Consider the following 25,373-nt stretch of genomic DNA (forward strand, 5'->3'; position numbering starts at 1 on the left):
CTCAGATCGCTCCGGACAAGAGGATTTGAGACCGTCAGATTGAAAGAAGAAAAGGACGAATATTCTGAAGAATAATCTCAGCCGTTCATTTTGGTTCTCTTTAATTCTCAAGCATCCGATCATGTCCTTCAAAATCCAGACCCTCCATCTCCCTCAAAATAAATCCTGACCCTTCATGGGGAGCACCTGATTCCTATAAATACATGCCTGAAAACTGTTCAAAGGGACAAAAAATATATAGACAAGAGGCAGTAACTATAGTGGAATAACTCTGAAACTTAATTCAGTTTGTTACTCTGCTATTTTTTTTGGAGTTTTCGTAGGAAAAACTTTTGAAACTAGTTTTCTGAAGTGTTTTCTTGCAAAAGGGATTCTTGAATACTGAAATTTTTCATTTTCAGTTCGTTCATTATCCCGTGGCACTCTCACTTTCTGTCTTTGGTATCCTCTATTTCCATTCATATTGTCTAAGCTCAACTCCACTCAAGCTTGGTTATTTTGACCCGTTTACATTTTAACAAAGAATACTTCATTTCGAGGCGAACCATAGTCCTCCGGCTGCCAACCTGCAATCTTGCTACTTTTTGCGATTCTGTAGTTAGTTCAATAGACTCGACTCCCTACAGGTCAGTGTTAATATCGTCATTTTATTAAGTCTAGTTCTCGTTTCACGTATTTCCTTTGTTCTTTTTCTTATGCCTGTTGTTTTCTTTAAGTTCATGTCACGCTGAAAAAAATACAAAGAAAAGATATGCTCTAGTATACCCCTGTGCTGGCTAACCCACACTTTTGTTAATCTTTATTATTTCTGAATGCAAGTCATCTAGCCCCGAGTTACGTAGAAGCAGCCAGACAAAATGTAGGTAACTGTGTTTAAAGCGTCTCTTCGAAAAAAAAGAGGGTCTAAATAACACGTCAGGGAAATAGCAAAATTGAATCACTAGGCTGACATGGGAGGCGATCCAACATAATGCCATAAGGCGAAATAAAAAATCAAAACTCAGATAAGTAACAGGGTACAGATAGGACACTGGTAAAGTGACCTTAGGGGAGGTCAGCAAAATTCAGTCCGGTGTCCCTTATTTAGTCACAAAATACCAATTAGTTAAAAGAAGCCTTATCCCCAGCACCTTTGAACGCCAGAATTCTTAGCTTTAGGTCCTTATGACATGTAGCTGAAATTAAAATTCGGGAGATCGGAAAGATCCCATTCAGGCTCCTGTTAATTTAAAAGAGATCGGAGGAGAGTTCTCATCCGATTCTCAACTTAAAATTCTAATAAATATTAAATAGAGATCGGAGGAGAGTTCTTATCCAGTCTCAACTCAAAATTTTAATAAATATTAAATAGAGATCGGAGGAGAGTTCTTATCCGGTCTCAACTCAAAATTTTAATAAATATTAAATAGAGATCGGAGGAGAGTTCTTATCCGGTCTCAACTCAAAATTTTAATAAATAGAGATCGGAGGAGAGTTCTTATCCGGTCTCAACTCAAAACTTTAATAAATATTGAATAGAGATCAGAGGAGAGTTCTTATCCGGTCTCAACTCAAAATTTTAATAAATATTAAATAGGGATCGGAGGAGAGTTCTTATCCGGTCTCAACTAAGAATTTTAATAAGTATTAAAGAGTTCGGATAAGAGTTCTTATCCGATTCTTAAATTAAATTTTAGATAAAATATTTCTTTCAAATAAAATTAACATACAACAGTAACTCACTAAGGTTGTCTCATTTACTTATGTATCTGGGTGATCCAAATTTAGTGAAAAATCAAATGTTCCTTTAGTCAAAAGGATCAACATGCCCATTCAAGCCCTCCTAACTAATGCAAAGTTAAATCTACTTACCCTTATTAAGGGACGAGGTGGGGTGCCTAACACCTTCCCCACCCGTTTACGGACCCCGAACCTAGAATCTCTGCCTAGAAGTGGTTTCATCTCAATTTATCTTCATAAATGGTTTTCTTTAATTTCCCTCAAAATTAAAGTGGCGACTCCTCACTCTTTCCCACTTCGGTGAGGGTCTGCTCAGCGACCACAAAACCCTTGCATGACTTGCGACTCAATCGGGAGATTATTATTCGAATTTAACCCCGGTCTAGAGGTCTAAAAAGTAGATTTAATTTTCCAATCAAATTATAGTTAGGTGGGCTCACCCGGCGATAGTTTACGTGTTAATTTTTGTTTATTCCTACTAACTGTTCCGCTTATTTTACTTGTTTTGCTTGTTTTATCCTCCTACAGTGCTCTTCGTTTCGAAAAAAAAGGAAAAAGGAAAAAATGGAAAGAATAAAATCCCCCTGAATTGGGAAGAGGTAAAGGTGTCCCTTCACACACTGAACACTCACACGATGTCCTCACACACTTCGGTCCTATACCCGGGCTTTCTTACCCTTTTAGGAAAGTAGGAGGGGGTCATGTAGCGGTACCCGTGGGTTTTACCCCGTTAGTATCCGTGAAGAGTTCTGCTCATATTGAAACTCGTTCTATCCACTGTGATACTCGTGGAATTTTCCCGATAATATCATGGTTATAGAACGGGGCTCTACTGTTACAGTAGGGGCAATTTGGGAACCTGTGGCTTTTAGAAAATTAGACCTTGAGCTAAACTATCACAATAGCTGAAAGCCGTAGTAAGCTACCTTATAAGATAGAACTACCCGATTAGGTAGCACCCAGCCGGTATTAGGACTTTCCTTTACTTTAGGACAAAAGGGGCATACTTACTCTTACCCTATTCTGTTTATTTTATTTTGTTCTTATTTTTAAGGGTAATCTTGAATCATACTGTTAAGAAAACCTACACATTTTCCTACTTTGATAAATGTGCAGGTGTCACTCTGCCAATAGTATAATTCAAGATTACCTGAATTTATCTTGCTAACGAGTTTTTCCGCATGCATCATCAAACCAAGAGTCTGTGAAAAGGATAAGGCGTCATTTTTAACATGGCATCCTCGAGTCAGTCGGCAGAAGAAGTTCTTAGACCAGAACAGAATGCTAAACCATTGTTGAACCTATGAGGCAGTTCGGGCCATTGTTTAGCAAAATTGTGAATGAATAGTATGACTCCCGTAGGAACCTCCTCGCTAGGGTTATGCAAAAAAATTGGATGCGCCATATGGACAGGTATCATAGATGCGCGTTCAATCTAGTCATTCACGGTCAGACTATCGAACGATGCCATGATAAAGTTGATGCAATTATCCTTTCGCAGATTTCATTCTGGCTCCCAAATGCCACTGTATCCTTCGTCCAGACCAGGACTTTTAGTTTCTTTACAAAATTCAAAATTCATTAAAAATCCTTTTTTTTTACTTCTTACAGGAAATCAACATTGCTTCAAACAAGGCAAGTCTGACCAAACACACGGTTCAACCCAAGCGAGTGTACTTAACAAGATCTCGAACAAAGAAGATAATGGAAGATCAGGAACAAGTACAGAACCTACAAGGGCAAGTGTCTGAACTTAAAGACCAGGTCTCAGAACTTATGAGGTTAATGAGGGAAATGTCCCAAAATAAACCTACCTCAGAACCTAGCTTACCACTACCTCCTCCACCACCTACAACGATGGATCCCCATCAAGCTACAACTTCTTTCACCTTTCAATCACCTATCCCGGACCCGACAGTCACTGTCAATCCGGTCGCCATGAATAATGACCTGCCTTTCTCTTATTACCCGGCTGTCTCAAATGCCGAGCCTCACCCTTCAATCCTAATCCCTCCAGTTTACTCCACCCCTCAGCTCCCGGCCGGGGGAGCATATCATGCAGTGGGAGGGGAAAATAAGATGAAAGAAAACGAGAAACTATCTGCTCTAGAAGAGAGACTGAGAGCAATAGAGGGGCTGAACATGTATGGTTCGGTCGACGTGGCATCACTAAGATTAGTGCCAGATGTGGTGGTGCCACCCAAGTTCAAGGTCCCTGATTTCGACAAGTACACTGGGAATTCAGACCCTCGTATTCACTTGGCCACCTATATCACCAAGATGTCTGCTCTGACAGAGGACGCATGCATCACTGGTTCACTTCTTTCATGAGAGCCTCTCCGGGGCAGCTTTGAGGTGGTGTATTTAGTTGGACGGGAGCAAGCTGCGGTCCTGGAAGGATTTAGCTGATGCCTTCCTAAGACAGTACAAATTTAACTGTGATGTGGCCCCCACAAGGAGAGATCTTCAAAACCTGGTGCAGAGGGACAGGGAAGGCTTCAAGGAGTATGCCCAGAGATGGAGAGAAAAGGCAGCAGAAGTACACCCTCCGGTGACTGACAATGAGCTGTGCTCTCTGTTCATCGAGACTCTAAAAGCTCCCTACTTCAACTTGATGATTGGAAACACTTCCAACAGCTTCTCAGACATCATCCAGGCGGGTGAGAGAATTGAGGCCAATTTAAGGTTGGGACGACTGCAGGAGTCAGCTGAAAACCCTGCAAGGAAGACTGCCAATTTTGGGAAGAAGAAGGAGGGTGATGTGCATTCTGTCACCCGTCAAAACAATTATTCCCCATTCCCTCAAAACAATTATCGGCCATATCCTCCCCCTCACGGCCAAACAGTCGCAAATATTCCACCTCCTTTCCCAAATTATCCACACCCACGCCCACAATACCCTTCACCTATAAATTACCAACCGAGACCACCTCCTCCTCCTGCTCAACCAAGACCACCACAAAACAACCCAAGACCCCCAAGAAACCCTGATCCACCTCTTCCCCTCCCACTCAGTGAAATATACCGATACCTTGTCGGTATCAACCAAATTGTACCAGTCCCCCTAGACCCAATTCAGCCTCCATATCCCATGTGGTATGATGCCACTGCCCGTTGTGAGTATCATGGGGGGGCACAAGGGCACTCAACTGACAACTGCGGAGCACTCAGAGGAAGAGTGCACGCTCTAATCCGGAATGGATGGCTAAAAATTGAGGGAAATGGTTCCCTCCCCAATGTTACCTCAAACCCACTGCCAAACCATAATGCGGGCAGTGGTGTAAATATGATAGAGTCTGATGGAGAAGGGTCAACACCGGAAGTAGACAAGCTGGTTCCTTACTTTAAAGAAATTTTTGCTGTGGCAATGAGGGAAGGCTACCTTTGCCCTCGTGTAGGGATTAGAAGAAGTGCAGGTGTCCTTATCATGGAGGCGGTGATCATGAGTGCATGTGTGAGGGATTCAGGCAAGAGGTTCAGAACTTGTTGTCTCTCAAGGTTCTGAGATACCAGACAAGATCGAAGATGGAAGAGGGAGTGAACACAACTAGATACAGCCAGAATGCTTCTACCTCTAAACCCAGAATCACCTTCTCACCCCCAGTAGCCTCGCCGCCAGTAACGATTATCCAAGCCCCATCTCAGCTCCCTATTACCAACACCCATGCCATACCTTGGAACTATAATTTCCAAGTCTTCACCCAAGGAGCGTCAAGCAGTGCACCAGCTCCTAGCCTTGCTTCACCCCCGGCACCTCCTAAGCCGTGTTTCACTCCTCATGAACACTTTCAGATGACTTATGCCGGACCTACCACCAGTGCTACTCCCCAGGATAATCCTCAACCTGTCACTACCACAAAATCCTCCTCGCATGAGCAAGAAGTTGAGTTCATAACTCGAAGTGGGAGGTGTTACGTGAACGAAGAAAAAGAAAAGAGAAAAGGGAAAGTAAAGATGGGAGAGTCATTGAAGAATGCAGAAAAGGAGGTTGAGAAGACAGAGGAAGTAGAGCCTGCTGAGCATAAAGAAGAGGAGGAACTACTGCTCCAAATAATGAAACAGAGCTAGTATGATGTGGTGGAGCAGTTGAGAAAGACACCTGCCCGAATTTCGCTATTATCGCTGATCTTGAGTTCGGAAGTGCACCGACAAGCCTTGCAGAGAATCCTGGATCAGGCCTTTGTAAACCCCGACATTACTCCGGGGCAGTTTGAGAAAATAGTGGGACAAATCCAGGCATCCAGTTTTGTTACTTTCTAGGAGGACGAGATAGACCCTGCGGGTTTAAGGCACACTAAACCTCTGCATGTAACAGTTAAGTGTAAGGGTTGTATAGTAGCCAAGGTACTTATTGACAACGGATCAGCTCTTAATGTACTGCCTAATACCACCTTGGCCAGGCTGCCGGTTGACCAATCTGATATACGTCAGAGTGCTATGGTGGTGAGAGCCTTCGACGGTACAAGGAGAGAAGTGCTGGGAGACATTGACTTGCCAATCCAAGTCGGTGCATGTACTTTCAACGTCACGTTTCAGGTGATGAACATTGAGCCGGCCTAAACTATGTTGTTGGGGAGGCCTTGGATCCATTCTGCGAACGCCGTTCCTTCAACTTTGCACCAAAAGATCAAATATATTATGGACGGCAAAATCATCACGGTGAGAGGAGAAGAAGCCATATTAGTCACCAAGCCGCAATCACTCCCTTATGTGGAAGTGGCCGAGGAGTCGTTGGAAAGTTCTTTCCAGGCCCTTGAGTTACAAGACACCGGAAATGATAAGGCTATGGCTATGGTGGCCAAAGTGATGTCAAAGAATGGATATCAGGAGGGCAAAGGCTTGGGCACCGCATTACAAGGGATCGTTAAACCTATACCGGCTATTCAGAAGATAGGTCGCTGTGGTTTAGGTTATGAGGAAGATGCCCTTATGGATGGATGATTCTGGATGAGGAAAACACTTCGGGATCAGAGATTCGATCAAAAAATGGGAAAGATGAAAGTAGTCCCGAGAATCACAGAAGTCTTCGCTAAACCGTTCATTGAAAATCCGGCAGAGGTGGAAGAATCACCTGATGAATCGTCCATCGATGTCATCTACCTGGATCCCTTGTATGAAGCTCTAGTCTCACCGATAGCTGAGGGGCAAGAACTAGACAACTGGACGGCAGAGGACATCCCTGTACTCAATTTCGAGTAAAGTACCTTTGGTTATCTACACTTGATCATTTTGTCCATGGTGACAAGTGTAATACTGTAAATGGACCTTTTTCTTATGGCATAAATATTAATGAATTAATAGCGCATTTTAAATCCAATTCTTTCCTTTTGAATTTCATCCTTATAATATGTTCCATTTTTATTCATTCAGGACCATTCATCAATTAACACCTAATAATCCAATAGACTCAGAAATTCCTCTGGTTAATTTTGAAATCCCCATAACTGCCATTACTTCAAGTGATTCTGAGGAAGACCTTACAGAAGAAAGCAATGAAAAGGATGAACCCTCCCTAGTGCCTTGTGGAGACGAAACGCACACCATAAATTTAGGCACAGAAGAAGTAAAAAGGGAACTTAAGGTAGTGGAGAGTGAAGAATTGGGAGATATGATCAGTCTGCTTAAAGAATTCCTCGACGTATTTTCCTGGAGCTATGATGATATGGTGGGTTTGGACCCTCAGATAGTGACACACAAAATTCCCCTAATTCCGGGGACAGTCCCGGTAAAGCAAAAGTTAAGGAGAATGAATCCCGACACACTGCTCAAAGTTAGGGATGAAGTCAAGAAACAGTATGACGCTGGGTTCCTGGAAGTGGTCAAATATCCCCAATGGGTGGCTAACGTCGTCCCGGTGATGAAGAAGGACGGGAGAGTCAGGGTATGCATTGACTACAGGGATCTTAATAAAGCAAGTCTAAAAGATGATTTCCCTCTCCCCCACATTGATGTGTTGGTAGACAATGCTGCGGGATTGGGCAGGTGCTCATGCATTGATGGGGCATCTGGGTACAATCAAATCCCAATGGATGAGGAAGACAAAGAAAAAACCGCTTTTATCACTCAATGGGGAGTATTTTGCTATCGGGTCATGCCTTTCGGGTTGAAGAATGCTGGTGCCACCTATCAGCGCGCTATGGTCACATTATTCCACGATATGATGCATAAAGAGGTGGAAGTGTATGTTGATGATATGATTATTAAATCCAGGGGAAAGGAGAGCCACGTACGGGTGATGAGGAGGGTATTCGAGAGACTCAGAAAATATCAAATGGCCCAACCCTGCCAAATGCATATTCAGAGCTAGATCTGGGAAATTGTTGGGATTCATAGTAAGTGAGAAGGGAATAGAGGTTGATCTAGACAAGGTTCGAGCTATTCAAGAAATGCCATCCCCAAAAACAGAAAGGGAGGTGCGCAGTTTCCTGGAAAAATTGAACTACATATCAAGATTTATTTCCAATCTCACCGCTAAAGCCGAGCCTATTTTTAAACTACTCCGAAAGAACAACACCACCCAATGGGATTCAGTTTGTCAAGAGGCTTTTGAGACAATCAAGCGGTATCTATCAAACCCACCAGTGTTGGTTCCACCCATGGCGGGGAGACCTTTGATCCTGTATATGGCAGTCCAACAGAACTCGATGGGATGTGTTTTGGGACAACATGACGATACTGGCTGAAAGGAAAGGGCTATTTATTACCTGAGCAAAAAGTTCAATGATTGTGAGTCAAGATACTCTTTCTTAGAAAAGACTTGCTGCGCATTAGCCTGGACAGCGAATCGCCTCAAGCACTACATGCTGAATCACAAGACATGGCTCATCTCCAGGATGGATCCTATCAAATATGTATTCGAAAGCCCATTCGTGCCAGGTAGGATAGCCAAGTGGCAGGTCATACTCTCCCAATATGACATAGTCTATATGACCCGGAAGGCAGTGAAAGGTAGCGTGATCGTGACCTCTAGCGAGAAAATCCTATCCGATTATGAAGCTCTGGATTTTGAGTTCACGATGAGCATATTAATGAAGTAGATGCGAAGAAGAGAGGCCACCGATGTATGGGAAATGTATTTCGACGAGTCATCAATTTGTCCGGTAATGGAATTGGAGCTGTATTGATATCCCCAGATGGAAAGCACTTCCCGATAGCCATTAAGTTGAGATTTGACTGCACCAACAACGTCGCGGAATACGAAGCTTGTGTGATGGGTCTACAAGCTGCCATCAAAATGAAAATCAGGAAGTTGGAGGTATATGGAGACTCGGCCCTGATTATATACCAAGTCAAGGGAGAATGGCAAACCAAGGATCCCAAGCTAATCCCATATCAGAAGTACTTACTGTAGCTGATTAAGAAATTCGAAGAGATCTCTTTCACTCACCTTAGTAGAGACAAGAATCAATTTGCTGATGCTTTAGCTACTCTAGCCGTTATGGCTCAAATCGAAGAAGGGCAGATGGCTCAGATATTGAAGATTAAGGCAAGGAATGAGCCAGCTTATTGCTTCATGATTGAGGAAGAACCCGACGGTAAACCTTGGTATCATGACATCCTGGTCTACTGCAGAACCAGAGAATTCCCCTCAGGGGCAAACCGAAACGAAAAGAGGATGCTTCGGAGATTAGCATTGGGATACTTCCCCAGTGGTGAAACCCTATACAAGAGAGGGTCCAACGGTGAACTGTTGAAATGTGTGGATGCAAAAGAGGCGAAGAAAATCCTTTTTGAGACTCATGAGGGAAATCGTGCAACCCATGCCAATGGGCACATGATGGCTAAACAAATCATGCGACGGGGATATTTTTGGACTACAATGGAAAAGGATTGCATCGAGTATTTCCGAAAATGCCATAAGTGTCAAATCTATGCAGATCCGATAAGTGTGCCGCCTCACAAATTGTTCAACCTCGCCTCACCATGGCCTTTCGCAATGTGGGGCATCGATGTGATCGGTCCCATCAACCCTAAGGCATCCAATGGGCACAGATTTATCCTAGTAGCTATCGACTATTTTTCTAAGTGGGTCGAAGCCACGTCATACGCCCATATCACGCAGAACACGTTTCTCAAATTCCTCAGAAACAATATCATCTGCCGGCATGGCCTCCCTAATGAAATAAATCGATAACGCTAAGAATCTGAATGGTCCGAGGATTCGTAAATTGTGTGATCAATACAAAATCGACACCTCAATTCCTCCCTATACCGTCCCGGATGAATGGAGCGGTGGAAGGCGCAAACAAAAACCTCAAGAGGATAATCCGGAAAATGACGGTCACGTATATGGATTGGCATGATATGCTTCCTTACGCTCTCCACGCATACCGGACTTCTGTAAGAACCTCAACCGGGGCAACTCCATACTTACTATTTTTCGAGATGGAAGCGGTATCACCTATTGAAGTTGAAATTCCTTCCCTAAGGATTCTGAAGGAATCAGGGATTGATGAGTCAAAATGGATCCAGTCAAGGTTGGATCAGTTAAACTTGCTAGATGAGAAAAAGTTAGCAGCAGCATGTCATGGGCAGTTATACCAGATGAGGATGGCCAGAGCATTTGATAAAAGCGTTCGCCCACGCGAATTCCAACCCGGGGACCTAGTTCTGAAGAAAGTACTGCCAAATCAAAACGATCCCCGGGGCAAATGGTAACCAACCTACGAGGGACCCTATGTGGTTAAAAAGGCATTTTCTGGAGGAGCCTTGATCTTGACCCACATGGACGGTGAAGAGTTTCCGAGACCTGTAAATGCTGACACCGTCAAGAAATACTATGCCTAAAAAAAAAAGAAAAAAAAAAAGGGGTAGGAGCGAAAACCCGAAAGGGCGCTCCTAGCAAAATGTGTGAAAGAAGGCGAAAACCCCGAAAGGGCGCTTTCCATAAAATGAGTGAAGGATGAAAACCCGAAAGGGCGTCCTGAAAGAGCGCGAAAAAAAAAAAAAAAACCTAGGGGTGAAAACCCGAAAGGGCATCCCGAGAACAAAAAGGGAGAAATAAGGAATGGGGGGCATGAAACCAGGATGAAGAGGAAACTGTCACGGCATGAGGCTTCAGAGAACTTGAAATAATGGCAGTTAAGGGATTTCAAAATCAGCCACAGGGAATATGTGAGAGCTATCCTTGTACCCTTCTTCTTTGAAACTTCTTCTTTGTTTTTATTAAAACCGTAATAAAATCGTACTTCATTCCCCATGTTTCTATCTTTCCCTTATATTTATCTTTCTGCAATCTCGTTATTTAATGCGCTATTTAAATCAGTTAAAATTTTTGCCATAAGATTAAGATTTGACAATTGATAACCTCACGTACTTTACTATGAGATTTGCAGGGAATGACCTAAAAAAAAAAACAAAAAACAAAAAACTAGAGGTGAAAACCCGGAAGGGCACTTCTAGTCATATAGACGAAGGGGAAGTAAAAAACCCGCAAGGGCGCTTTTCGAGAGAAAGAAAAAAAAAACAGAAAAGGGGCATTTGAAGAAATGGGGTCATAGGTTAAGTCTTGCAACTCGTCCTCCATTCATCATCGGTCTTCGGGATTCTGTTAAATACACTTCATTGGGGAAGAATTTCTCGTTTCCGGATTAGGCTTGCTTTGTAAGTGCAATTTAAATTTCCTGTTATCAACCTCTGGTTCCTTGATCTAAGTTGATTTTAATTTCCAGCAATTTAAGTTTCCTGTTATCAACCTCTGGTTCCTTGATCTAAGTTGATTTTAATTTCCTGCAATTTACATTTCCTATTATCAACCTCTGGTTCCTTGATCTAAGTTGATTTTAATTTCCTGTTATCAACCTCTAGTTCCTTGATCTAAGTTGATTTTAATTTCCTGCAATTTAAATTTCCTGTTATCAACCTCTGGTTCCTTGATCTAAGTTGATTTTAATTTCCAGCAATTTACATTTCCTGTTATCAACCTCTGGTTCCTTGATCTAAGTTGATTTTAATTTCCAGCAATTTACATTTCCTGTTATCAATCTCTGGTTCCTTGATCTAAGTTGATTTTAATTTCCAGCAATTTACATTTCCTGTTATCAACCTCTGGTTCCTTGATCTAAGTTGATTTTAATTTCCTGCAATTTAAATTTCCTGTTATCAACCTCTGGTTCCTTGATCTAAGTTGATTTTAATTTCCTGCAATTAACATTTCCTGTTATCAACCTCTGGTTCCTTGATCTAAGTTGATTTTAATTTCCTGCAATTTAAATTTCCTGTTATCAACCTCTGGTTCCTTGATCTAAGTTGATTTTAATTTCCTGCAATTTAAATTTCCTGTTATCAACCTCTGGTTCCTTAATCTAAGTTGATTTTAATTTCCTGCAATTTACATTTCCTGTTATCAACCTCTGGTTCCTTGATCTAAGTTGATTTTAATTTCCTGTTATCAACCTCTGGTTCCTTGATCTAAGTTGATTTTAATTTCCTGCAATTTAAATTTCCTGTTATCAACCTCTGGTTCCTTGATCTAAGTTGATTTTATTTTCCAGCAATTCAAATTTCCTGTTATCAACCTCTGGTTCCTTGATCTAAGTTGATTTTAATTTCCTGCAATTTAAATTTCTTGCTATCAACCTATGGTTCCTTGATCCAAGTTGATTTTAATTTAACTTATGTTGTCAATTTCTAGGTCACTAATTTGGGTATGCTTTAGTTCCCTAACTTCGAGCACTTAATCGTCCAAAATATGGGTCTGAATCTTTACATAATTTTTACACGGGAAATTCTTTTTTCCTTTGATAAAAATTATGTAAAGAGGGGCAGCTGTCGACACCATATTTTGGTCGATCCCCAAAATCAATAAAACTTCGAAACCGATCCCCAGTACTAAGTCTCCTTTTGACAGCTAATCACATTTCCGATCCCTCTTTGATAGACAGTCACATTTCCGATCTCTCCTCACAAAGAATTGAATCAATGCTAATTCCTCACATCAGTCAAAGCCTTACCAGTCTATTAGATCGCTCACCGATCTCTCAAACCCATTGTCGAATCTTCTGACCAGTCAAGTATATTCCTGATCTCTGTTGGCAAACGAAATAAACTGACAATAGATCTCTTCTTACCAGTTTTATTGCCGATCTCTCTTTCAAAAGTTTAAGAATGATTAAAGGTTCCATACCGGTTTAATGATGACCCTGATCCTAAGTGTTTAAGCCGATTTTGACCAAGTCCCGTTTACCGATCTCATGCTCATTGTGTTTTCCGATCTCTCACACTTAGGTTAATAATCATTTTCAGTTATTTCAACATACTCAGACAATCAAGTGTTTAATAATTTAGAAATTTTCCGATCATAACCATTCATCGAACAAAAAAGGGCATTCCACTTCATTTCATTTCAAAAAATTTGTACAAGTCATTGGTGAGGATCACCCCACTGATCTACATTTTGCTCATTTCTCTCTCACCCTCGGCCTCCTCTTCGCTTTCCTCTTCGCCTCAGGAGCAGTCGGCCATCTAAGAGAAGTCCTCCTGCAGGTAACGCTCGGAGCTCGGTCAAGAGATCCTTGTGAGCGTTCACATAAGCCGGCTATTCCTGTCACCATCTCTTCATCTCTTGCCTTAAGCTCCTCGGCCAAGGTGAGCGACTGGCAACCGTTGGCCGGAGCGCTGGACTTCTCTAAGAGCATGATCCCTTTCACCGAACATGAGTGCATTCGGCGGCTTATCCTCATAGTACTTCATGCGCCCCTCAATTTGAGATATGTAATCTTGAGCGGATGAGAGTTGGGATCGGAGGGATGCCACTTCTTGACTCTTCTTCTCGACCTCCTTACCCAGGCGGTGAGCCTTTTCTCGGACTACGTGCTGGTTCACCAGGCACTCTACATTCAAACTCATAGATCGGGTCAGGATGTCGTCAAGATTGTCCGGAGATAGTCTGTCCCGATCCTCCCGAAGGCAGATGGAAGACCCCAAGACTTTGGCAAAATCGGGGTTCTCCCGAACAGTCCGGTTGTTCTCCAAAGAAGCGATCAGCACTTGGGCGCCACGAGAAGGGGGCCTCGCAGGAGGTCGAGAACGACCCCCTTCTGTGCTTGGAGCAACTGGAGGAGGTGGAGGCGGCTCTTCTCGTCGAGGAGGAGATCGGACAGCTTCTGCGATCGGCGGTCCCGAAGGTTGAGGCGGGTCCCCTTGTATCTCCCCAGGTTCACGACCGGGTGTTTGAAGTAGCGCCGAACACTTCATCTCTTTTACTTTCCGGGAAATCTCTCTTTCTTTCTTCCGCTTCCTGGAACCCTCACCACCCGCCATACCTACACAAAGAAAAGGTCAGTGAGATCGCTAAGGTCCTGAGATCTGAGATGTAGAAAATACCAATGCCGAGGTCAGAGAGCGGAAGTTCGCGATCTTGGCCGGTGATCAGCTGTATGGTCCAATGATGCAGCTCGGCAGTCACCGCATCTAAACAGGAGTACTTTTGAGTGGCAGCTTGATTCTTCAGTTCCATCACTATTAGGCTTTCCTCCTTGTTCAGGGTAATACGCTTCGGAATCAAGGGCCCCTGGTGCCACCAGCTACGGGGGAAGTCCTCAAAGCAGGTCGGATTTTTGCTCCTCAGAATGAAGAAGCGGTTCTTCCAATTCTTAAGGGAGGAGGGCAGATCGGTAAAGAGCCCACAGTGAGGCTTCGCCTGAAAAAACCAGTGCTCATCGTCCTTTCGGCGAGTTAGCCTGTGCAGTTCGGCGAACACCTTAGCCGTAGGACTGATTCCCTTAGCTCGGCACAGACCTCGGAAGGCTATTAAGATCCGCCACGAGTTCGGGTGAATTTGGGCAATGCACACTCGGTGAAATTTTAGGACCTCCTTGAAGAAGTCGTCTAAAGGGAACCGAAGACCGGCCTTTAACTGTTCCTCGTATACCATAACCATGTCATTCTCTTCAAAGAAGTGATCGGCTCGATGATCGCCGTGACACCGGATAAGTTCGTACGAATCAGGATGAATATTGTACTCCTGGCTGAACGATTGCAGATCGGATTCTTGCAAGATCGATGGCAGCTCGTCCATAGGAAGATTCTCCCTCCCTGAAGAAGGTGTATGCCTTGATGGTGCGATCCGCCCCCGAGCTGGAACGGAGACCCTAGGAGGTTCTGGTTGTGCGCTCGGCCCGACCACCTCTTCTTCATCAGACGACCACGAGAACTGAATGGAAGGAGGGCTCGTCGCTCTCTGACCTTCGGCGCCGCTCATTTTCAAAGGAAATAAAGAATTTAAACTAAAAAGAAGATCAAAGCCCTTACCGGAGTCTGATCGGCGTCGGAAGAACTTGAGAAAATGAGAGAACTTTGAAGTTGTGAGCAAGAGACTGAAAATGACATACAGGAGCAAATGGCTAACCCTTTACCCCTATTTATACTCGTCCGAGCATTTAATGCTCACGAGGTTCCAGGCAGCGCATCGGTTAGCGGGACTCGCCAGCTGTTCTGACACGTCTCACGCATATCCCCAAGATCCCATAAAGAGATCGGTTAATTATAGAGCGGCAGATTCAGGTGTTTCGAATTATGGATCGGATAAGTGTCATTTAGGATCGGATTACATCATTTGGGAGATCTCAAGAGATCGGAATACATTTCCAAAAGTCAGATTACATAATTTGGGCGATCTAAAGATCGGAATAATAGAGATCGGAAGATGGGAGATCAGCATGAGAGATCGGAATAGGAGCGTGTTAGGGATCGGAAGGCAAAAAGAATAAAACAAATACCAAATAACAGTCGTCAGAATCAGAGCCGAGGTAGTTAAAGCGTGGCAGACGAGATCTCCATCGCACGCCTAAGAATCGCCACTTAATCTTGGCAGTGCGAGTATGTCATGACAGTCCTGTACATCCCAATCTCCACCGTTGATCTCACTTGTAAGGACAAACCCGGAACCCTTGGATCAAGAGAGAAGACGACAAGACCAGCGTCTTTCGCTCTTAGCCCTCAGATCGCTCCGGACAAGAGGATTTGAGACCGTCAGATTGAAAGAAGAAAAGGATGAATATTCTGAAGAATAATCTCAGCCGTTCATTTTGGTTCTCTTTAATTCTCAAGCATCCGATCATGTCCTTCAAAATCCAGACCCTCCATCTCCCTCAAAATAAATCCTGACCCTTCATGGGGAGCACCCGATTCCTATAAATACCTGCCTGAAAACTGTTCAAAGGGACAAAAAATATATAGACAAGAGGCAGTAACTATAGTGGAATAACTCTGAAACTTAATTCAGTTTGTTACTCTGCTATTTTTTTGGAGTTTTCGTAGAAAAAACTTTTGAAACTAGTTTTCTGAAGTGTTTTCTTGCAAAAGGGATTCTTGAATACTGAAATTTTTCATTTTCAGTTCGTTCATTATCCCGTGGCACTCTCACTTTTTGTCTTTGGTATCCTCTATTTCCATTCATATTGTCTAAGCTCAACTCCACTCAAGCTTGGTTATTTTGACCCGTTTACATTTTAACAAAGAATACTTCATTTCGAGGCGAACCATAGTCCTCCGGCTGCCAACCTGCAATCTTGCTACTTTTTGCGATTTTGTAGTTAGTTCAATAGACTCGACTCCCTACAGGTCAGTGTTAATATCGTCATTTTATTAAGTCTAGTTCTCGTTTCACGTATTTCCTTTGTTCTTTTTCTTATGCCTGTTGTTTTCTTTAAGTTCATGTCACGCTAAAAAAAATACAAAGAAAAGATATGCTCTAGTATACCCCTGTGCTGGCTAACCCACACTTTTGTTAATCTTTATTATTTCTGAATGCAAGTCATCTAGCCCCGAGTTACGTAGAAGCAGCTAGACAAAATGTAGGTAACTGTGTTTAAAGCGTCTCTTCAAAAAAAAAGAGGGTCTAAATAACACGTCAGGGAAATAGCAAAATTGAATCACTAGGCTGACATGGGAGGCGATCCAACATAATGCCATAAGGCGGAATAAAAAATCAAAACTCAAATAAGTAACAGGGTACAGATAGGACACTGGTAAAGTGACCTTAGGGGAGGTCAGCAAAATTCAGTCCGGTGTCCCTTATTTAGTCACAAAATACCAATTAGTTAAAAGAAGCCTTATCCCCAGCACCTTTGAACGCCAGAATTCTTAGCTTTAGGTCCTTATGACATGTAGCTGAAATTAAAATTCGGGAGATCGGAAAGATCCCATTCAGGCTCCTGTTAATTTAAAAGAGATCGGAGGAGAGTTCTCATCCGATTCTCAACTTAAAATTCTAATAAATATTAAATAGAGATCGGAGGAGAGTTCTTATCCGGTCTCAACTCAAAATTTTAATAAATATTAAATAGAGATCGGAGGAGAGTTCTTATCCGGTCTCAACTCAAAATTTTAATAAATATTAAATAGAGATCGGAGGAGAGTTCTTATCCGGTCTCAACTCAAAATTTTAATAAATATTAAATAGAGATCGGAGGAGAGTTCTTATCCGGTCTCAACTCAAAATTTTAATAAATAGAGATCGGAGGAGAGTTCTTATCCGGTCTCAACTCAAAACTTTAATAAATATTGAATAGAGATCGGAGGAGAGTTCTTATCCGGTCTCAACTCAAAATTTTAATAAATATTAAATAGGGATCGGAGGAGAGTTCTTATCCGGTCTCAACTCAGAATTTTAATAAGTATTAAAGAGTTCGGATAAGAGTTCTTATCCGATTCTTAAATTAAATTTTAGATAAAATATTTCTTTCAAATAAAATTAACATACAACAGTAACTCACTAAGGTTGTCTCATTTACTTATGTATCTGGGTGATCCAAATTTAGTGAAAAATCAAATGTTCCTTTAGTCAAAAGGATCAACATGCCCATTCAAGCCCTCCTAACTAATGCAAAGTTAAATCTACTTACCCTTATTAAGGGACGAGGTGGGGTGCCTAACACCTTCCCCACCCGTTTACGGACCCCGAACCTAGAATCTCTGCCTAGAAGTGGTTTCATCTCAATTTATCTTCATAAATGGTTTTCTTTAATTTCCCTCAAAATTAAAGTGGCGACTCTCACTCTTTCCCACTTCGGTGAGGGTTCGTTCAGGCGACCGCAAAACCCCTTGAGACAATGCAGATCGGTTCGGTTTTCTTATTTTGATTAGGATATGGACCCATGTCATAGAGAGCAGTGGATGAGGAAGTGGAGAGTCGTGCTCCACCTCAGCTGAGACTAGGGGCCAAGGAGAACCTGCTCCACCAGCACCAGCAGTGCCTGCATAGCCTCCGCCGGCTATGTTTTAGCAAATGGCAGAATTTTTCAGATAGATGGCTGGGGTCATGCCACCACCACCACCCCCACAGCAGAAATCCCATCTGGAAAAACTGAGAAAATTTGGGGCTGTGAACTTCATGGGTAAGAAAGAAGATGACTCAGTGGCGGTTGAGAATTGGCTAGACCGTACCATAAGGGTATTGAAGCAACTGCATTGCACCCCAAAGCAGAACTTGGAGGGTGTTGTGTCCTTACTTCAAGATAATGCCTATCAGTGGTTGAACACTATATCTAGTGAAGTCCCGCCAGGACTGGTAACTTGGGATTTCTTCCTTGCTGAATTTAAGAAGAAGTATGTGGGAAGTGTGTACCTGGAAGACAGAAGAAGAGAGTTTATTAGTCTGAAACAGAGGCAATTATCAGTAGTGGAGTATGCGAAGGAGTTTGTCAGACTAAGCCACTACGGAAGAGAGATAGTCCCCACAGAAGCAGAGAGGTGTAGAAGGTTTGAAGAGGGGCTAAATGACAACATTAAAATAATGATCACTGCCTTGGGGATTACGAACTTCACGAAATTAGTTAAAGCCACACTAAAGTGGAAAGGGTCAGAGTAAGTGAACAGAATAGGAAAGATAGGCAGCGTAAGAGGGAATTCGGACCAGGGCAGTCAAGTATACCGACAGATAGTAAGAAGTTTAAGGGTTCTGGTTCACAAGATCAGACACAGGGCCAGAGAGGCCAGATTGGAATATCTATAGCTAGCTCCCCAGGCATAATAACAAGGGGATCAGCCCCAGTGCCTGAATGTATGCACTGTGGTAGGAGACACAGAGGGGAGTGTCGACTGTTAACTGGAGAGTGTTTCAAGTGTGTGGCTACGGATCATTTCATAAGAGATTGCCCTCAGAGGAGTGGTTCAATAACTCCAGTACAAGTTGATAGACTTGCCCCTACAGTTCAAAGGGGTAAAAGATTGGGTAGAGCAGAGACAGTTGACATTTCACAGAAGATTGTTTCTGAGACAGTTGAAAGGCCCGAAGTCAGGGTGGCACCACAGGTATATGCTATGGAAGCTCAGGAGGAGCCAAACCCAGACATTGATGAAGCGATACAAGGAAGTGAAGAAGAAAGGAGGTAGCAGCTTCTCGATTACTTAAGTCAGGTAAATTTCGAGAATGAAATTTAAATTAGAGGGGAAGAATTGTAATACCCTCACTGTAGTAATTCCGTATATTCTACCGTACCGGTGACCGGTGTTGGTCCAAACAGCTAGAATGATTGGAAAAATATTTAAACTAAAGTGAGGAACCATAATTAACACAAATATTAATAAGAAAAATTTAGGAAAAATTTTAGAAATAAAATACCACCATGTTAAATGAACCGGTGTCCTAGCAATGGGTAATCTAGTGGGAAGTTGCAGTTCTCGCAACTAGGAGCCCTAAACCCTGGAGAAAATTCATAAAATAATTTTTGGGACTCCAGAGAATAGTCATTGAGGTTTCCATGGCGTTAGAATACCAAGAAAATGCTTGGAAAAATTTTTCAATTAGTACAGATAATTTTAGTCTATTAAGCCAAACGGAGGGCATTTTGGTCATTTCGTCTGTAGAGATAATTTTTGGCCAACTTGTCCAGTTAAGTAAATAATTATTATGACATAAAATGTGAATAAATATTGCTAAAAATTAAATTGAAAATGAGTAGAGAAGAAAGGAAAAGAAAATGAAAGAAAATGTCAATTATGACATCACCATGATGTCATTTAAGAAAATTCCACCAATCACAATTAAGCACCACTTAAATTAACCTATTAAAGAGGATAATTGAAACCAAAAAAAAAAAAAAAAAGCCATCTGCTCTTCCTCACCTAAACCAGGCGTCACCCTATCCCTAACCCATTTCCTTCATGAAAGCTTAAGGCAAGCTTGAAACCACCCACCAAATCACCTTGAAACCACAACCTTGCTTCACTAAAAATTGATTTTGCAACTTGAACATCCTCTAGCCAGAAAAAAGAAGAACGAAAAAGGAAGTTTTGGAGACTTGGAAAAGTTAGCAAAAGAAGTTAGTGTCTAATCTCCTACCCTTTTGATTTAATTCATATTTATTGGCATGAAATAAGTAGAAAATGTAAGAAAAACAAAATAAAACTTAGGTGTGTGCATCCCTATAATTTCGGTAGCCTAGGTTTGGTTAGGGTTTGATGAATTTACTTGAAGTAAAGTGTTTATGAGCTGCCCATAGCATGAGATTAGTGATTGAACATGTAAGAGTAAGTAAAATGCAAGTGTGATGCATGAATGAACATTGAAAATGTGGACACTTGAACAATATTTGGGTTGCTCATGTAATGGTATGTTAACATTGTAATGCTCAATTAGTGACCATTTGAATGTTTATGAGTAGGAATTGAAGTGAGTAAGGATGTTGGAGTTGAGTTTAGGCATGCTGCCCTTGGTGATCTGCAGGACTGAGTATGAGTCCAGCAGGTTTGGGCAGCAATAAATGGAGTTGTATAGGTTCAATTGGTGCAAGGCCAATTGGAAATGAAACTAGACACATAATGGCACAACTTTAGTGAAGAAACCCTGCCCAGAAAACCAAACCAAGTTGACCTAAAAATTGCCTTAATCCGGGTGACTTGCATTCTGCCTGGGCAAAATGACCAAATAAATAGTGTTCATTCATTTGATCATAACTCAGTGTAGGAAAGTCCAATTGATTCGAAATTTTACCAGCAGAAAGTTGAGACATAGACCTACAACTTTCATGGGGAAAACAAACCCAAATTTTGATCATAACATGTTCAAAAATTGACCTGCAGTCAGTGTACAAAACACTGTAGATTTGGTTCTGTCCAGAAAATCTGGAAAATTTGCAATCCGGCCAGTTATGGTGTTTAGGACATTCTTAAGCTACAAAACTCCAAATGGAGTGATTCAAAAAAAGAAATGTAACTAACACAATAAGGAATAACTTTCATGAAGAAATTTTACCAAATTCCTACTGTACAAATAACCATTGGAACAGTAAACTTAGTGCTTGAAATCTGAAAATTGTGAATAACTAACACTATGCTTTGAAATAGAATTGGCAACCAATGCCAACAACTTTAGAATGAAAAATGTGATATGTTGGTGATATTAGAACCAATATACCTATTATCTATGAAAAAGTCAATATTTTAGTTGACTAATGAAATGAATAGTAGCCATAAAATTTAAATTTCAAAGAATTACATAAATTAAAAGTGTTAAATGCCCTAGTAGGCCTAATGTGATTGGTTTGGATAGGTTAGCATGCCAATAGGGTTCTGATAGCAATACTGTGTCTGATGTATGGCTCCATGCCATTCTATGATGATAGCTTATGGCTATACTGATTATGATGTTATACTTGGCTTTATGCCTTATTGCTTTTATGGCTTATTAGCCATTTGTTTGCACACCGGGAGACACATTGTGACCGATGGTGTGACGGCCTGAGGTACCTGGTACCCAGTGCTAGTTTACACATTTATCCAGTCTGGTCAATTTGTAAAGGTTACTTGGGCATGAAAAAGTATAATTGTAATTGAACTGATTATTAAAGAAAATAAGGACATGAAATATCAAGATAAAGATCAAGAATGATTACAACAAAATAAAGAAGCTCAAAATCATCAAGAAAACAATTAACAAAATGCATGAAGAAGTTAATATCATAAAATGTAATTAGCCCTCGACTAAATAATAAGTTAGTAATTATTCATTTCTTATGAACACAATAACTAGGAAATTATTAATTTTTTTATTTGCATATTCTATTTTCTTGTGTTATTGGCACCACTAAGCTTTATGCTTAGTGCGTCACTTTTGCAACGCGTAGGTACTGAAGATTTGGACAGAGAGCCTAGTAGACCACAGACTGGGTAAGGCCGTTCACAGTTCAACATAATGTCCGTGTCACCTCACAGACTATAGTGCATTGGTAGGACACTAGGTCCCATTTTGTATTTTGTGATTTTTTTTTGTAAGTTTTGTAATTAAACTCTTATTTTATCATGTATATTTGAAACAAATGTAATATAATTTTGTATTAATGTAAGTATTTGTAACTTTGTGATTATAAATACCATATGAGAATTTATTTATGATTTGAGCATGATGATGATGTGAAATGAATGAATGACAAAAGGAGGAATTATTAAGAAATTGTTGTAAATTGATGTGAAAATTAGGAGTTGTGGAATTGAATGACTACTGGAAGTGTTTTTCACAGGTTCCGAAGAACTGTTTTCTCCATTTTTAGCCGGCACTCTGCCGGATTTTCTATAAAATTTTCGGAGCCGTAAATTAATTTATAATTTCAATAAATGATCTAAATGAGATCAATTTCATAAATTTCACTTAATAACTATAATAAATAAATTAAGAACGGATAAGTATCAATGGGATAAGTTATGGTGTTCCGGTACACTGTGTGGCATATCTTGCTTGGCTACACTATAGACGGGTAAGGGGTGCCACAACATCTATGTCTCTTTCCATCAATGTTGCACATAAAAGCTATCTTTGTAAAGTGACCAACTCATATTTTCGTGAAGTTTCTCTAACATCCACAAGAAAAGCACTGCCCTCAAATTGGCATTGCATTTCTTGGTAGATGACACTTGCAATAGTTGTTTTTCCTATGCCATCCATCCCACAAATTCCTACCGCTTTAACATTATTCAGCTCCTCTATATTTATACACAATCTCACTTTCTCCACTCGTAAATCCATTCCAACAAGATCCTTGGCTATGCTATGACTAAATCTTCTCAATTTATTAAGTATTTCTTTAGCAATGTTCTGAATAAATTCTGACTCTCCCTACAATGTAAGAATTTCCTATTATCATACATAAAACAATATTTTAAACATAGAAATAATATTAATAATATCAAGTGTTCAAATTTGTTCATATTGCAAACAAAAATTCTATAATATGAAAAAAAAAAGCTCTCCTTGTATTTTGCTGTGTTGGCAAACAGTAGCCAAACGTTAAAAATTGTGATGTAATTGAGATAGAGGAAGAAATTTTAAAATTTTTTTCTACAAGCACATTCAATTATTTACACTTTTTCAAAAATTAATAAATTTAATTGATTATCACAATTTTTTTTTTCGTGTCACTTGGCGGCTGATTACTAAAATAATAAAATATGATGTACCTTATTACCAATATATAGCATGAGTTTAGTGAGGGACATATAGGAAAATGATAATTAAATTCAAGTAACCAAAAGACAGGATATATTCTGACCTGTCTTGTAAATTCCATCCAGAAAAATTGACCACTTGAGTCATAGCAAGTCTCCACCGTTGCACCCTCTCGTCGTTCTGCTGATAATGTTCAAAGTCATTTTCAAAACTCCCATTCTGCTTTCGAACTTCTGATGGATTCACATCATAGAAAATGGGCAAAACTATTTGGTTGCCAGAGTTCTTGCATTCTAAAATTTTTACGAGTTCATCCAAACACCATGTTGAAGAAGCATAATTTTTTGAAAAGATGACAAGAGAAATTTTGGAGCTTTCAATTGCTTTGAGGAGTTCTTGAGAAATAGTTTCCCCTTTCTCAAGTTCTCTATCATCCTTGAATGTGATGATTCCTTTTTGGCAAAACTCTTTATACAAATGACTAATAAAATTCTTACGGGTATCTTTGCCACTAAAGCTAAGAAAAACATCATATTTCCATTGTTGAGAAGAAGAAGAAGAAGAAGATGATGATGATGATGATGATGATGAATATAAAGCTAAAGAGTTTTCCTCCATGGCCTTAACAAAGAGCCATGAAAAACTTTTGAATGGGAAGCTTGATGGGTCATTTGTTATGTCTTTCTTCTATAAGCTTAGAATGGTATTTATAGAAGCTATTTTCCACTGTGCAGTGCACTTTCCTAAAACCTAAATAAAATGGAAAAGCTTTCTTCTCCCCTTGTTTAAGTTTCTATCAAGAAAAACACTTTTTAAAATATATTAATTAAAAATTATTAAAATTAATTAAAAAAAAAAAGATATAGTGGAAGGATGAGTCAGGCATATACTGTCACCCACCTAAATGGAAGAGAAAAAGAAACGCGTTTAGCCCACCCCTCTTTTTCTCATTCATATTTCCCCACTCGCACTCTCTTTCCTGCTCTTCTGGAAACTTGCATTTCAATGCCTTCTCTTCTCTTATTTTCTTTATTTTTTTTTATTTATGTCATTAGATTTTAAAATAATGCTAATGATTAACAAAATTCAATGCTAAAATAAAAACATTAAAATAATAAAATATTTTTTTTCTTAATTTTTTTAATAACATGAAAATTTGTTGACAAAATTGATTGGACAACTGAAAAATCTACAATGGCGACTTTAGCTTTACCTAAACAAATGGTTGCCATTTTAACAGTTTGTGATACGAATTGAAATGATTCAGATTTGAAATAATAATAATAATAATAATAATAATAATATAAGTCTATATATTTTCAGTGAAGCCTAAATAAATTCAAAAACAAAATTTAAGTTAAATAAGAACATAATTTTTTAATTAACGTCAAATAATTTAATTTTTTATTAAAAAATTAAAACTTTATTTTTTATTTTTTAATAAGAAAATATTAAAATAATATTTTTAATATTAAATAATGTTTAATATTAAAATAATAATTTTAATATTAAATAATTTTTATTCATTATATTCTTTAATTTCTTTTTTAAATTTTATTTTAATTAAAAAATATATTGTTTAAATATTTAAAATTTAGAAAAAAATATTTTATTATTAGATAAAATAAATATTTTATTAAATGAGGAATTATTCAGCCTTAATTAGAACTTTCAGTTATTATCTTGCCCAAAATATAATTTTAGACTTATTTAGCTTTCGATTTAAATCAAACAGTACAGGATATTGCCGGAATAATAACGGAAATTAGAAATGGATTGTGTCCGTTTCTAATTTGTAATGAACTTACAACAGAACAAAAATAAAATTTGTTTATTAAGTGTCACAACGAATTAGAAATGAAATTTAGAAATGAAAAATAATCTATTGCTATTTTTAGTGCCAAAAAGATGGCACCATATTTAGAAACAAAAATTAGAAATGAAAAAATTTCGTTTCTAATTTCAGCACCAAAAAGTTTACTTCTAAATTTAGAAATAGATTGAAAATGGAATAGAAATGGATTAGAAACGGACCAAAATGCGTTTCTAATCTGTTTCTAAAGTAGAAACGGATTCAATTCCATTTCTAATACGTTTCTAAATTTAGAAAGAAGCTTACAAATTTTGAAGCAGATTCCAAAAGTCATTACCAAATTTGAATAGAATTCAATTCCATTTCTAAATTGCAAGGAATGAAAGGAAGCTTAAAAATTTTAAAAAGGATTCTAAAATTTGTTTCTAAATTTAGAAATGGATTCCAAATTCCATTTTT

At 39.8% G+C, this 25,373-nt stretch overlaps 1 protein-coding gene across 1 annotated transcript in view; it reads right to left on the reverse strand.

Annotated features, from left to right (window-relative positions):
* LOC110646206 (TMV resistance protein N) overlaps positions 1-23,815 on the reverse strand; it is a 40,421-nt gene extending 16,606 nt beyond the window's left edge. Inside the window, exon 1 of the mRNA XM_021799589.2 lies at positions 23,205-23,815. Within this exon, the coding sequence (XP_021655281.2) occupies positions 23,205-23,719 (515 nt within the window). The 5' untranslated portion in view covers positions 23,720-23,815. The remainder of the gene's footprint in view (positions 1-23,204) is intronic.
* Positions 23,816-25,373: the final 1,558 nt, after the last annotated feature.

This window comes from Hevea brasiliensis, chromosome 12, assembly GCF_030052815.1.
Source record: "Hevea brasiliensis isolate MT/VB/25A 57/8 chromosome 12, ASM3005281v1, whole genome shotgun sequence".
NCBI lineage: Eukaryota > Viridiplantae > Streptophyta > Magnoliopsida > Malpighiales > Euphorbiaceae > Hevea > Hevea brasiliensis.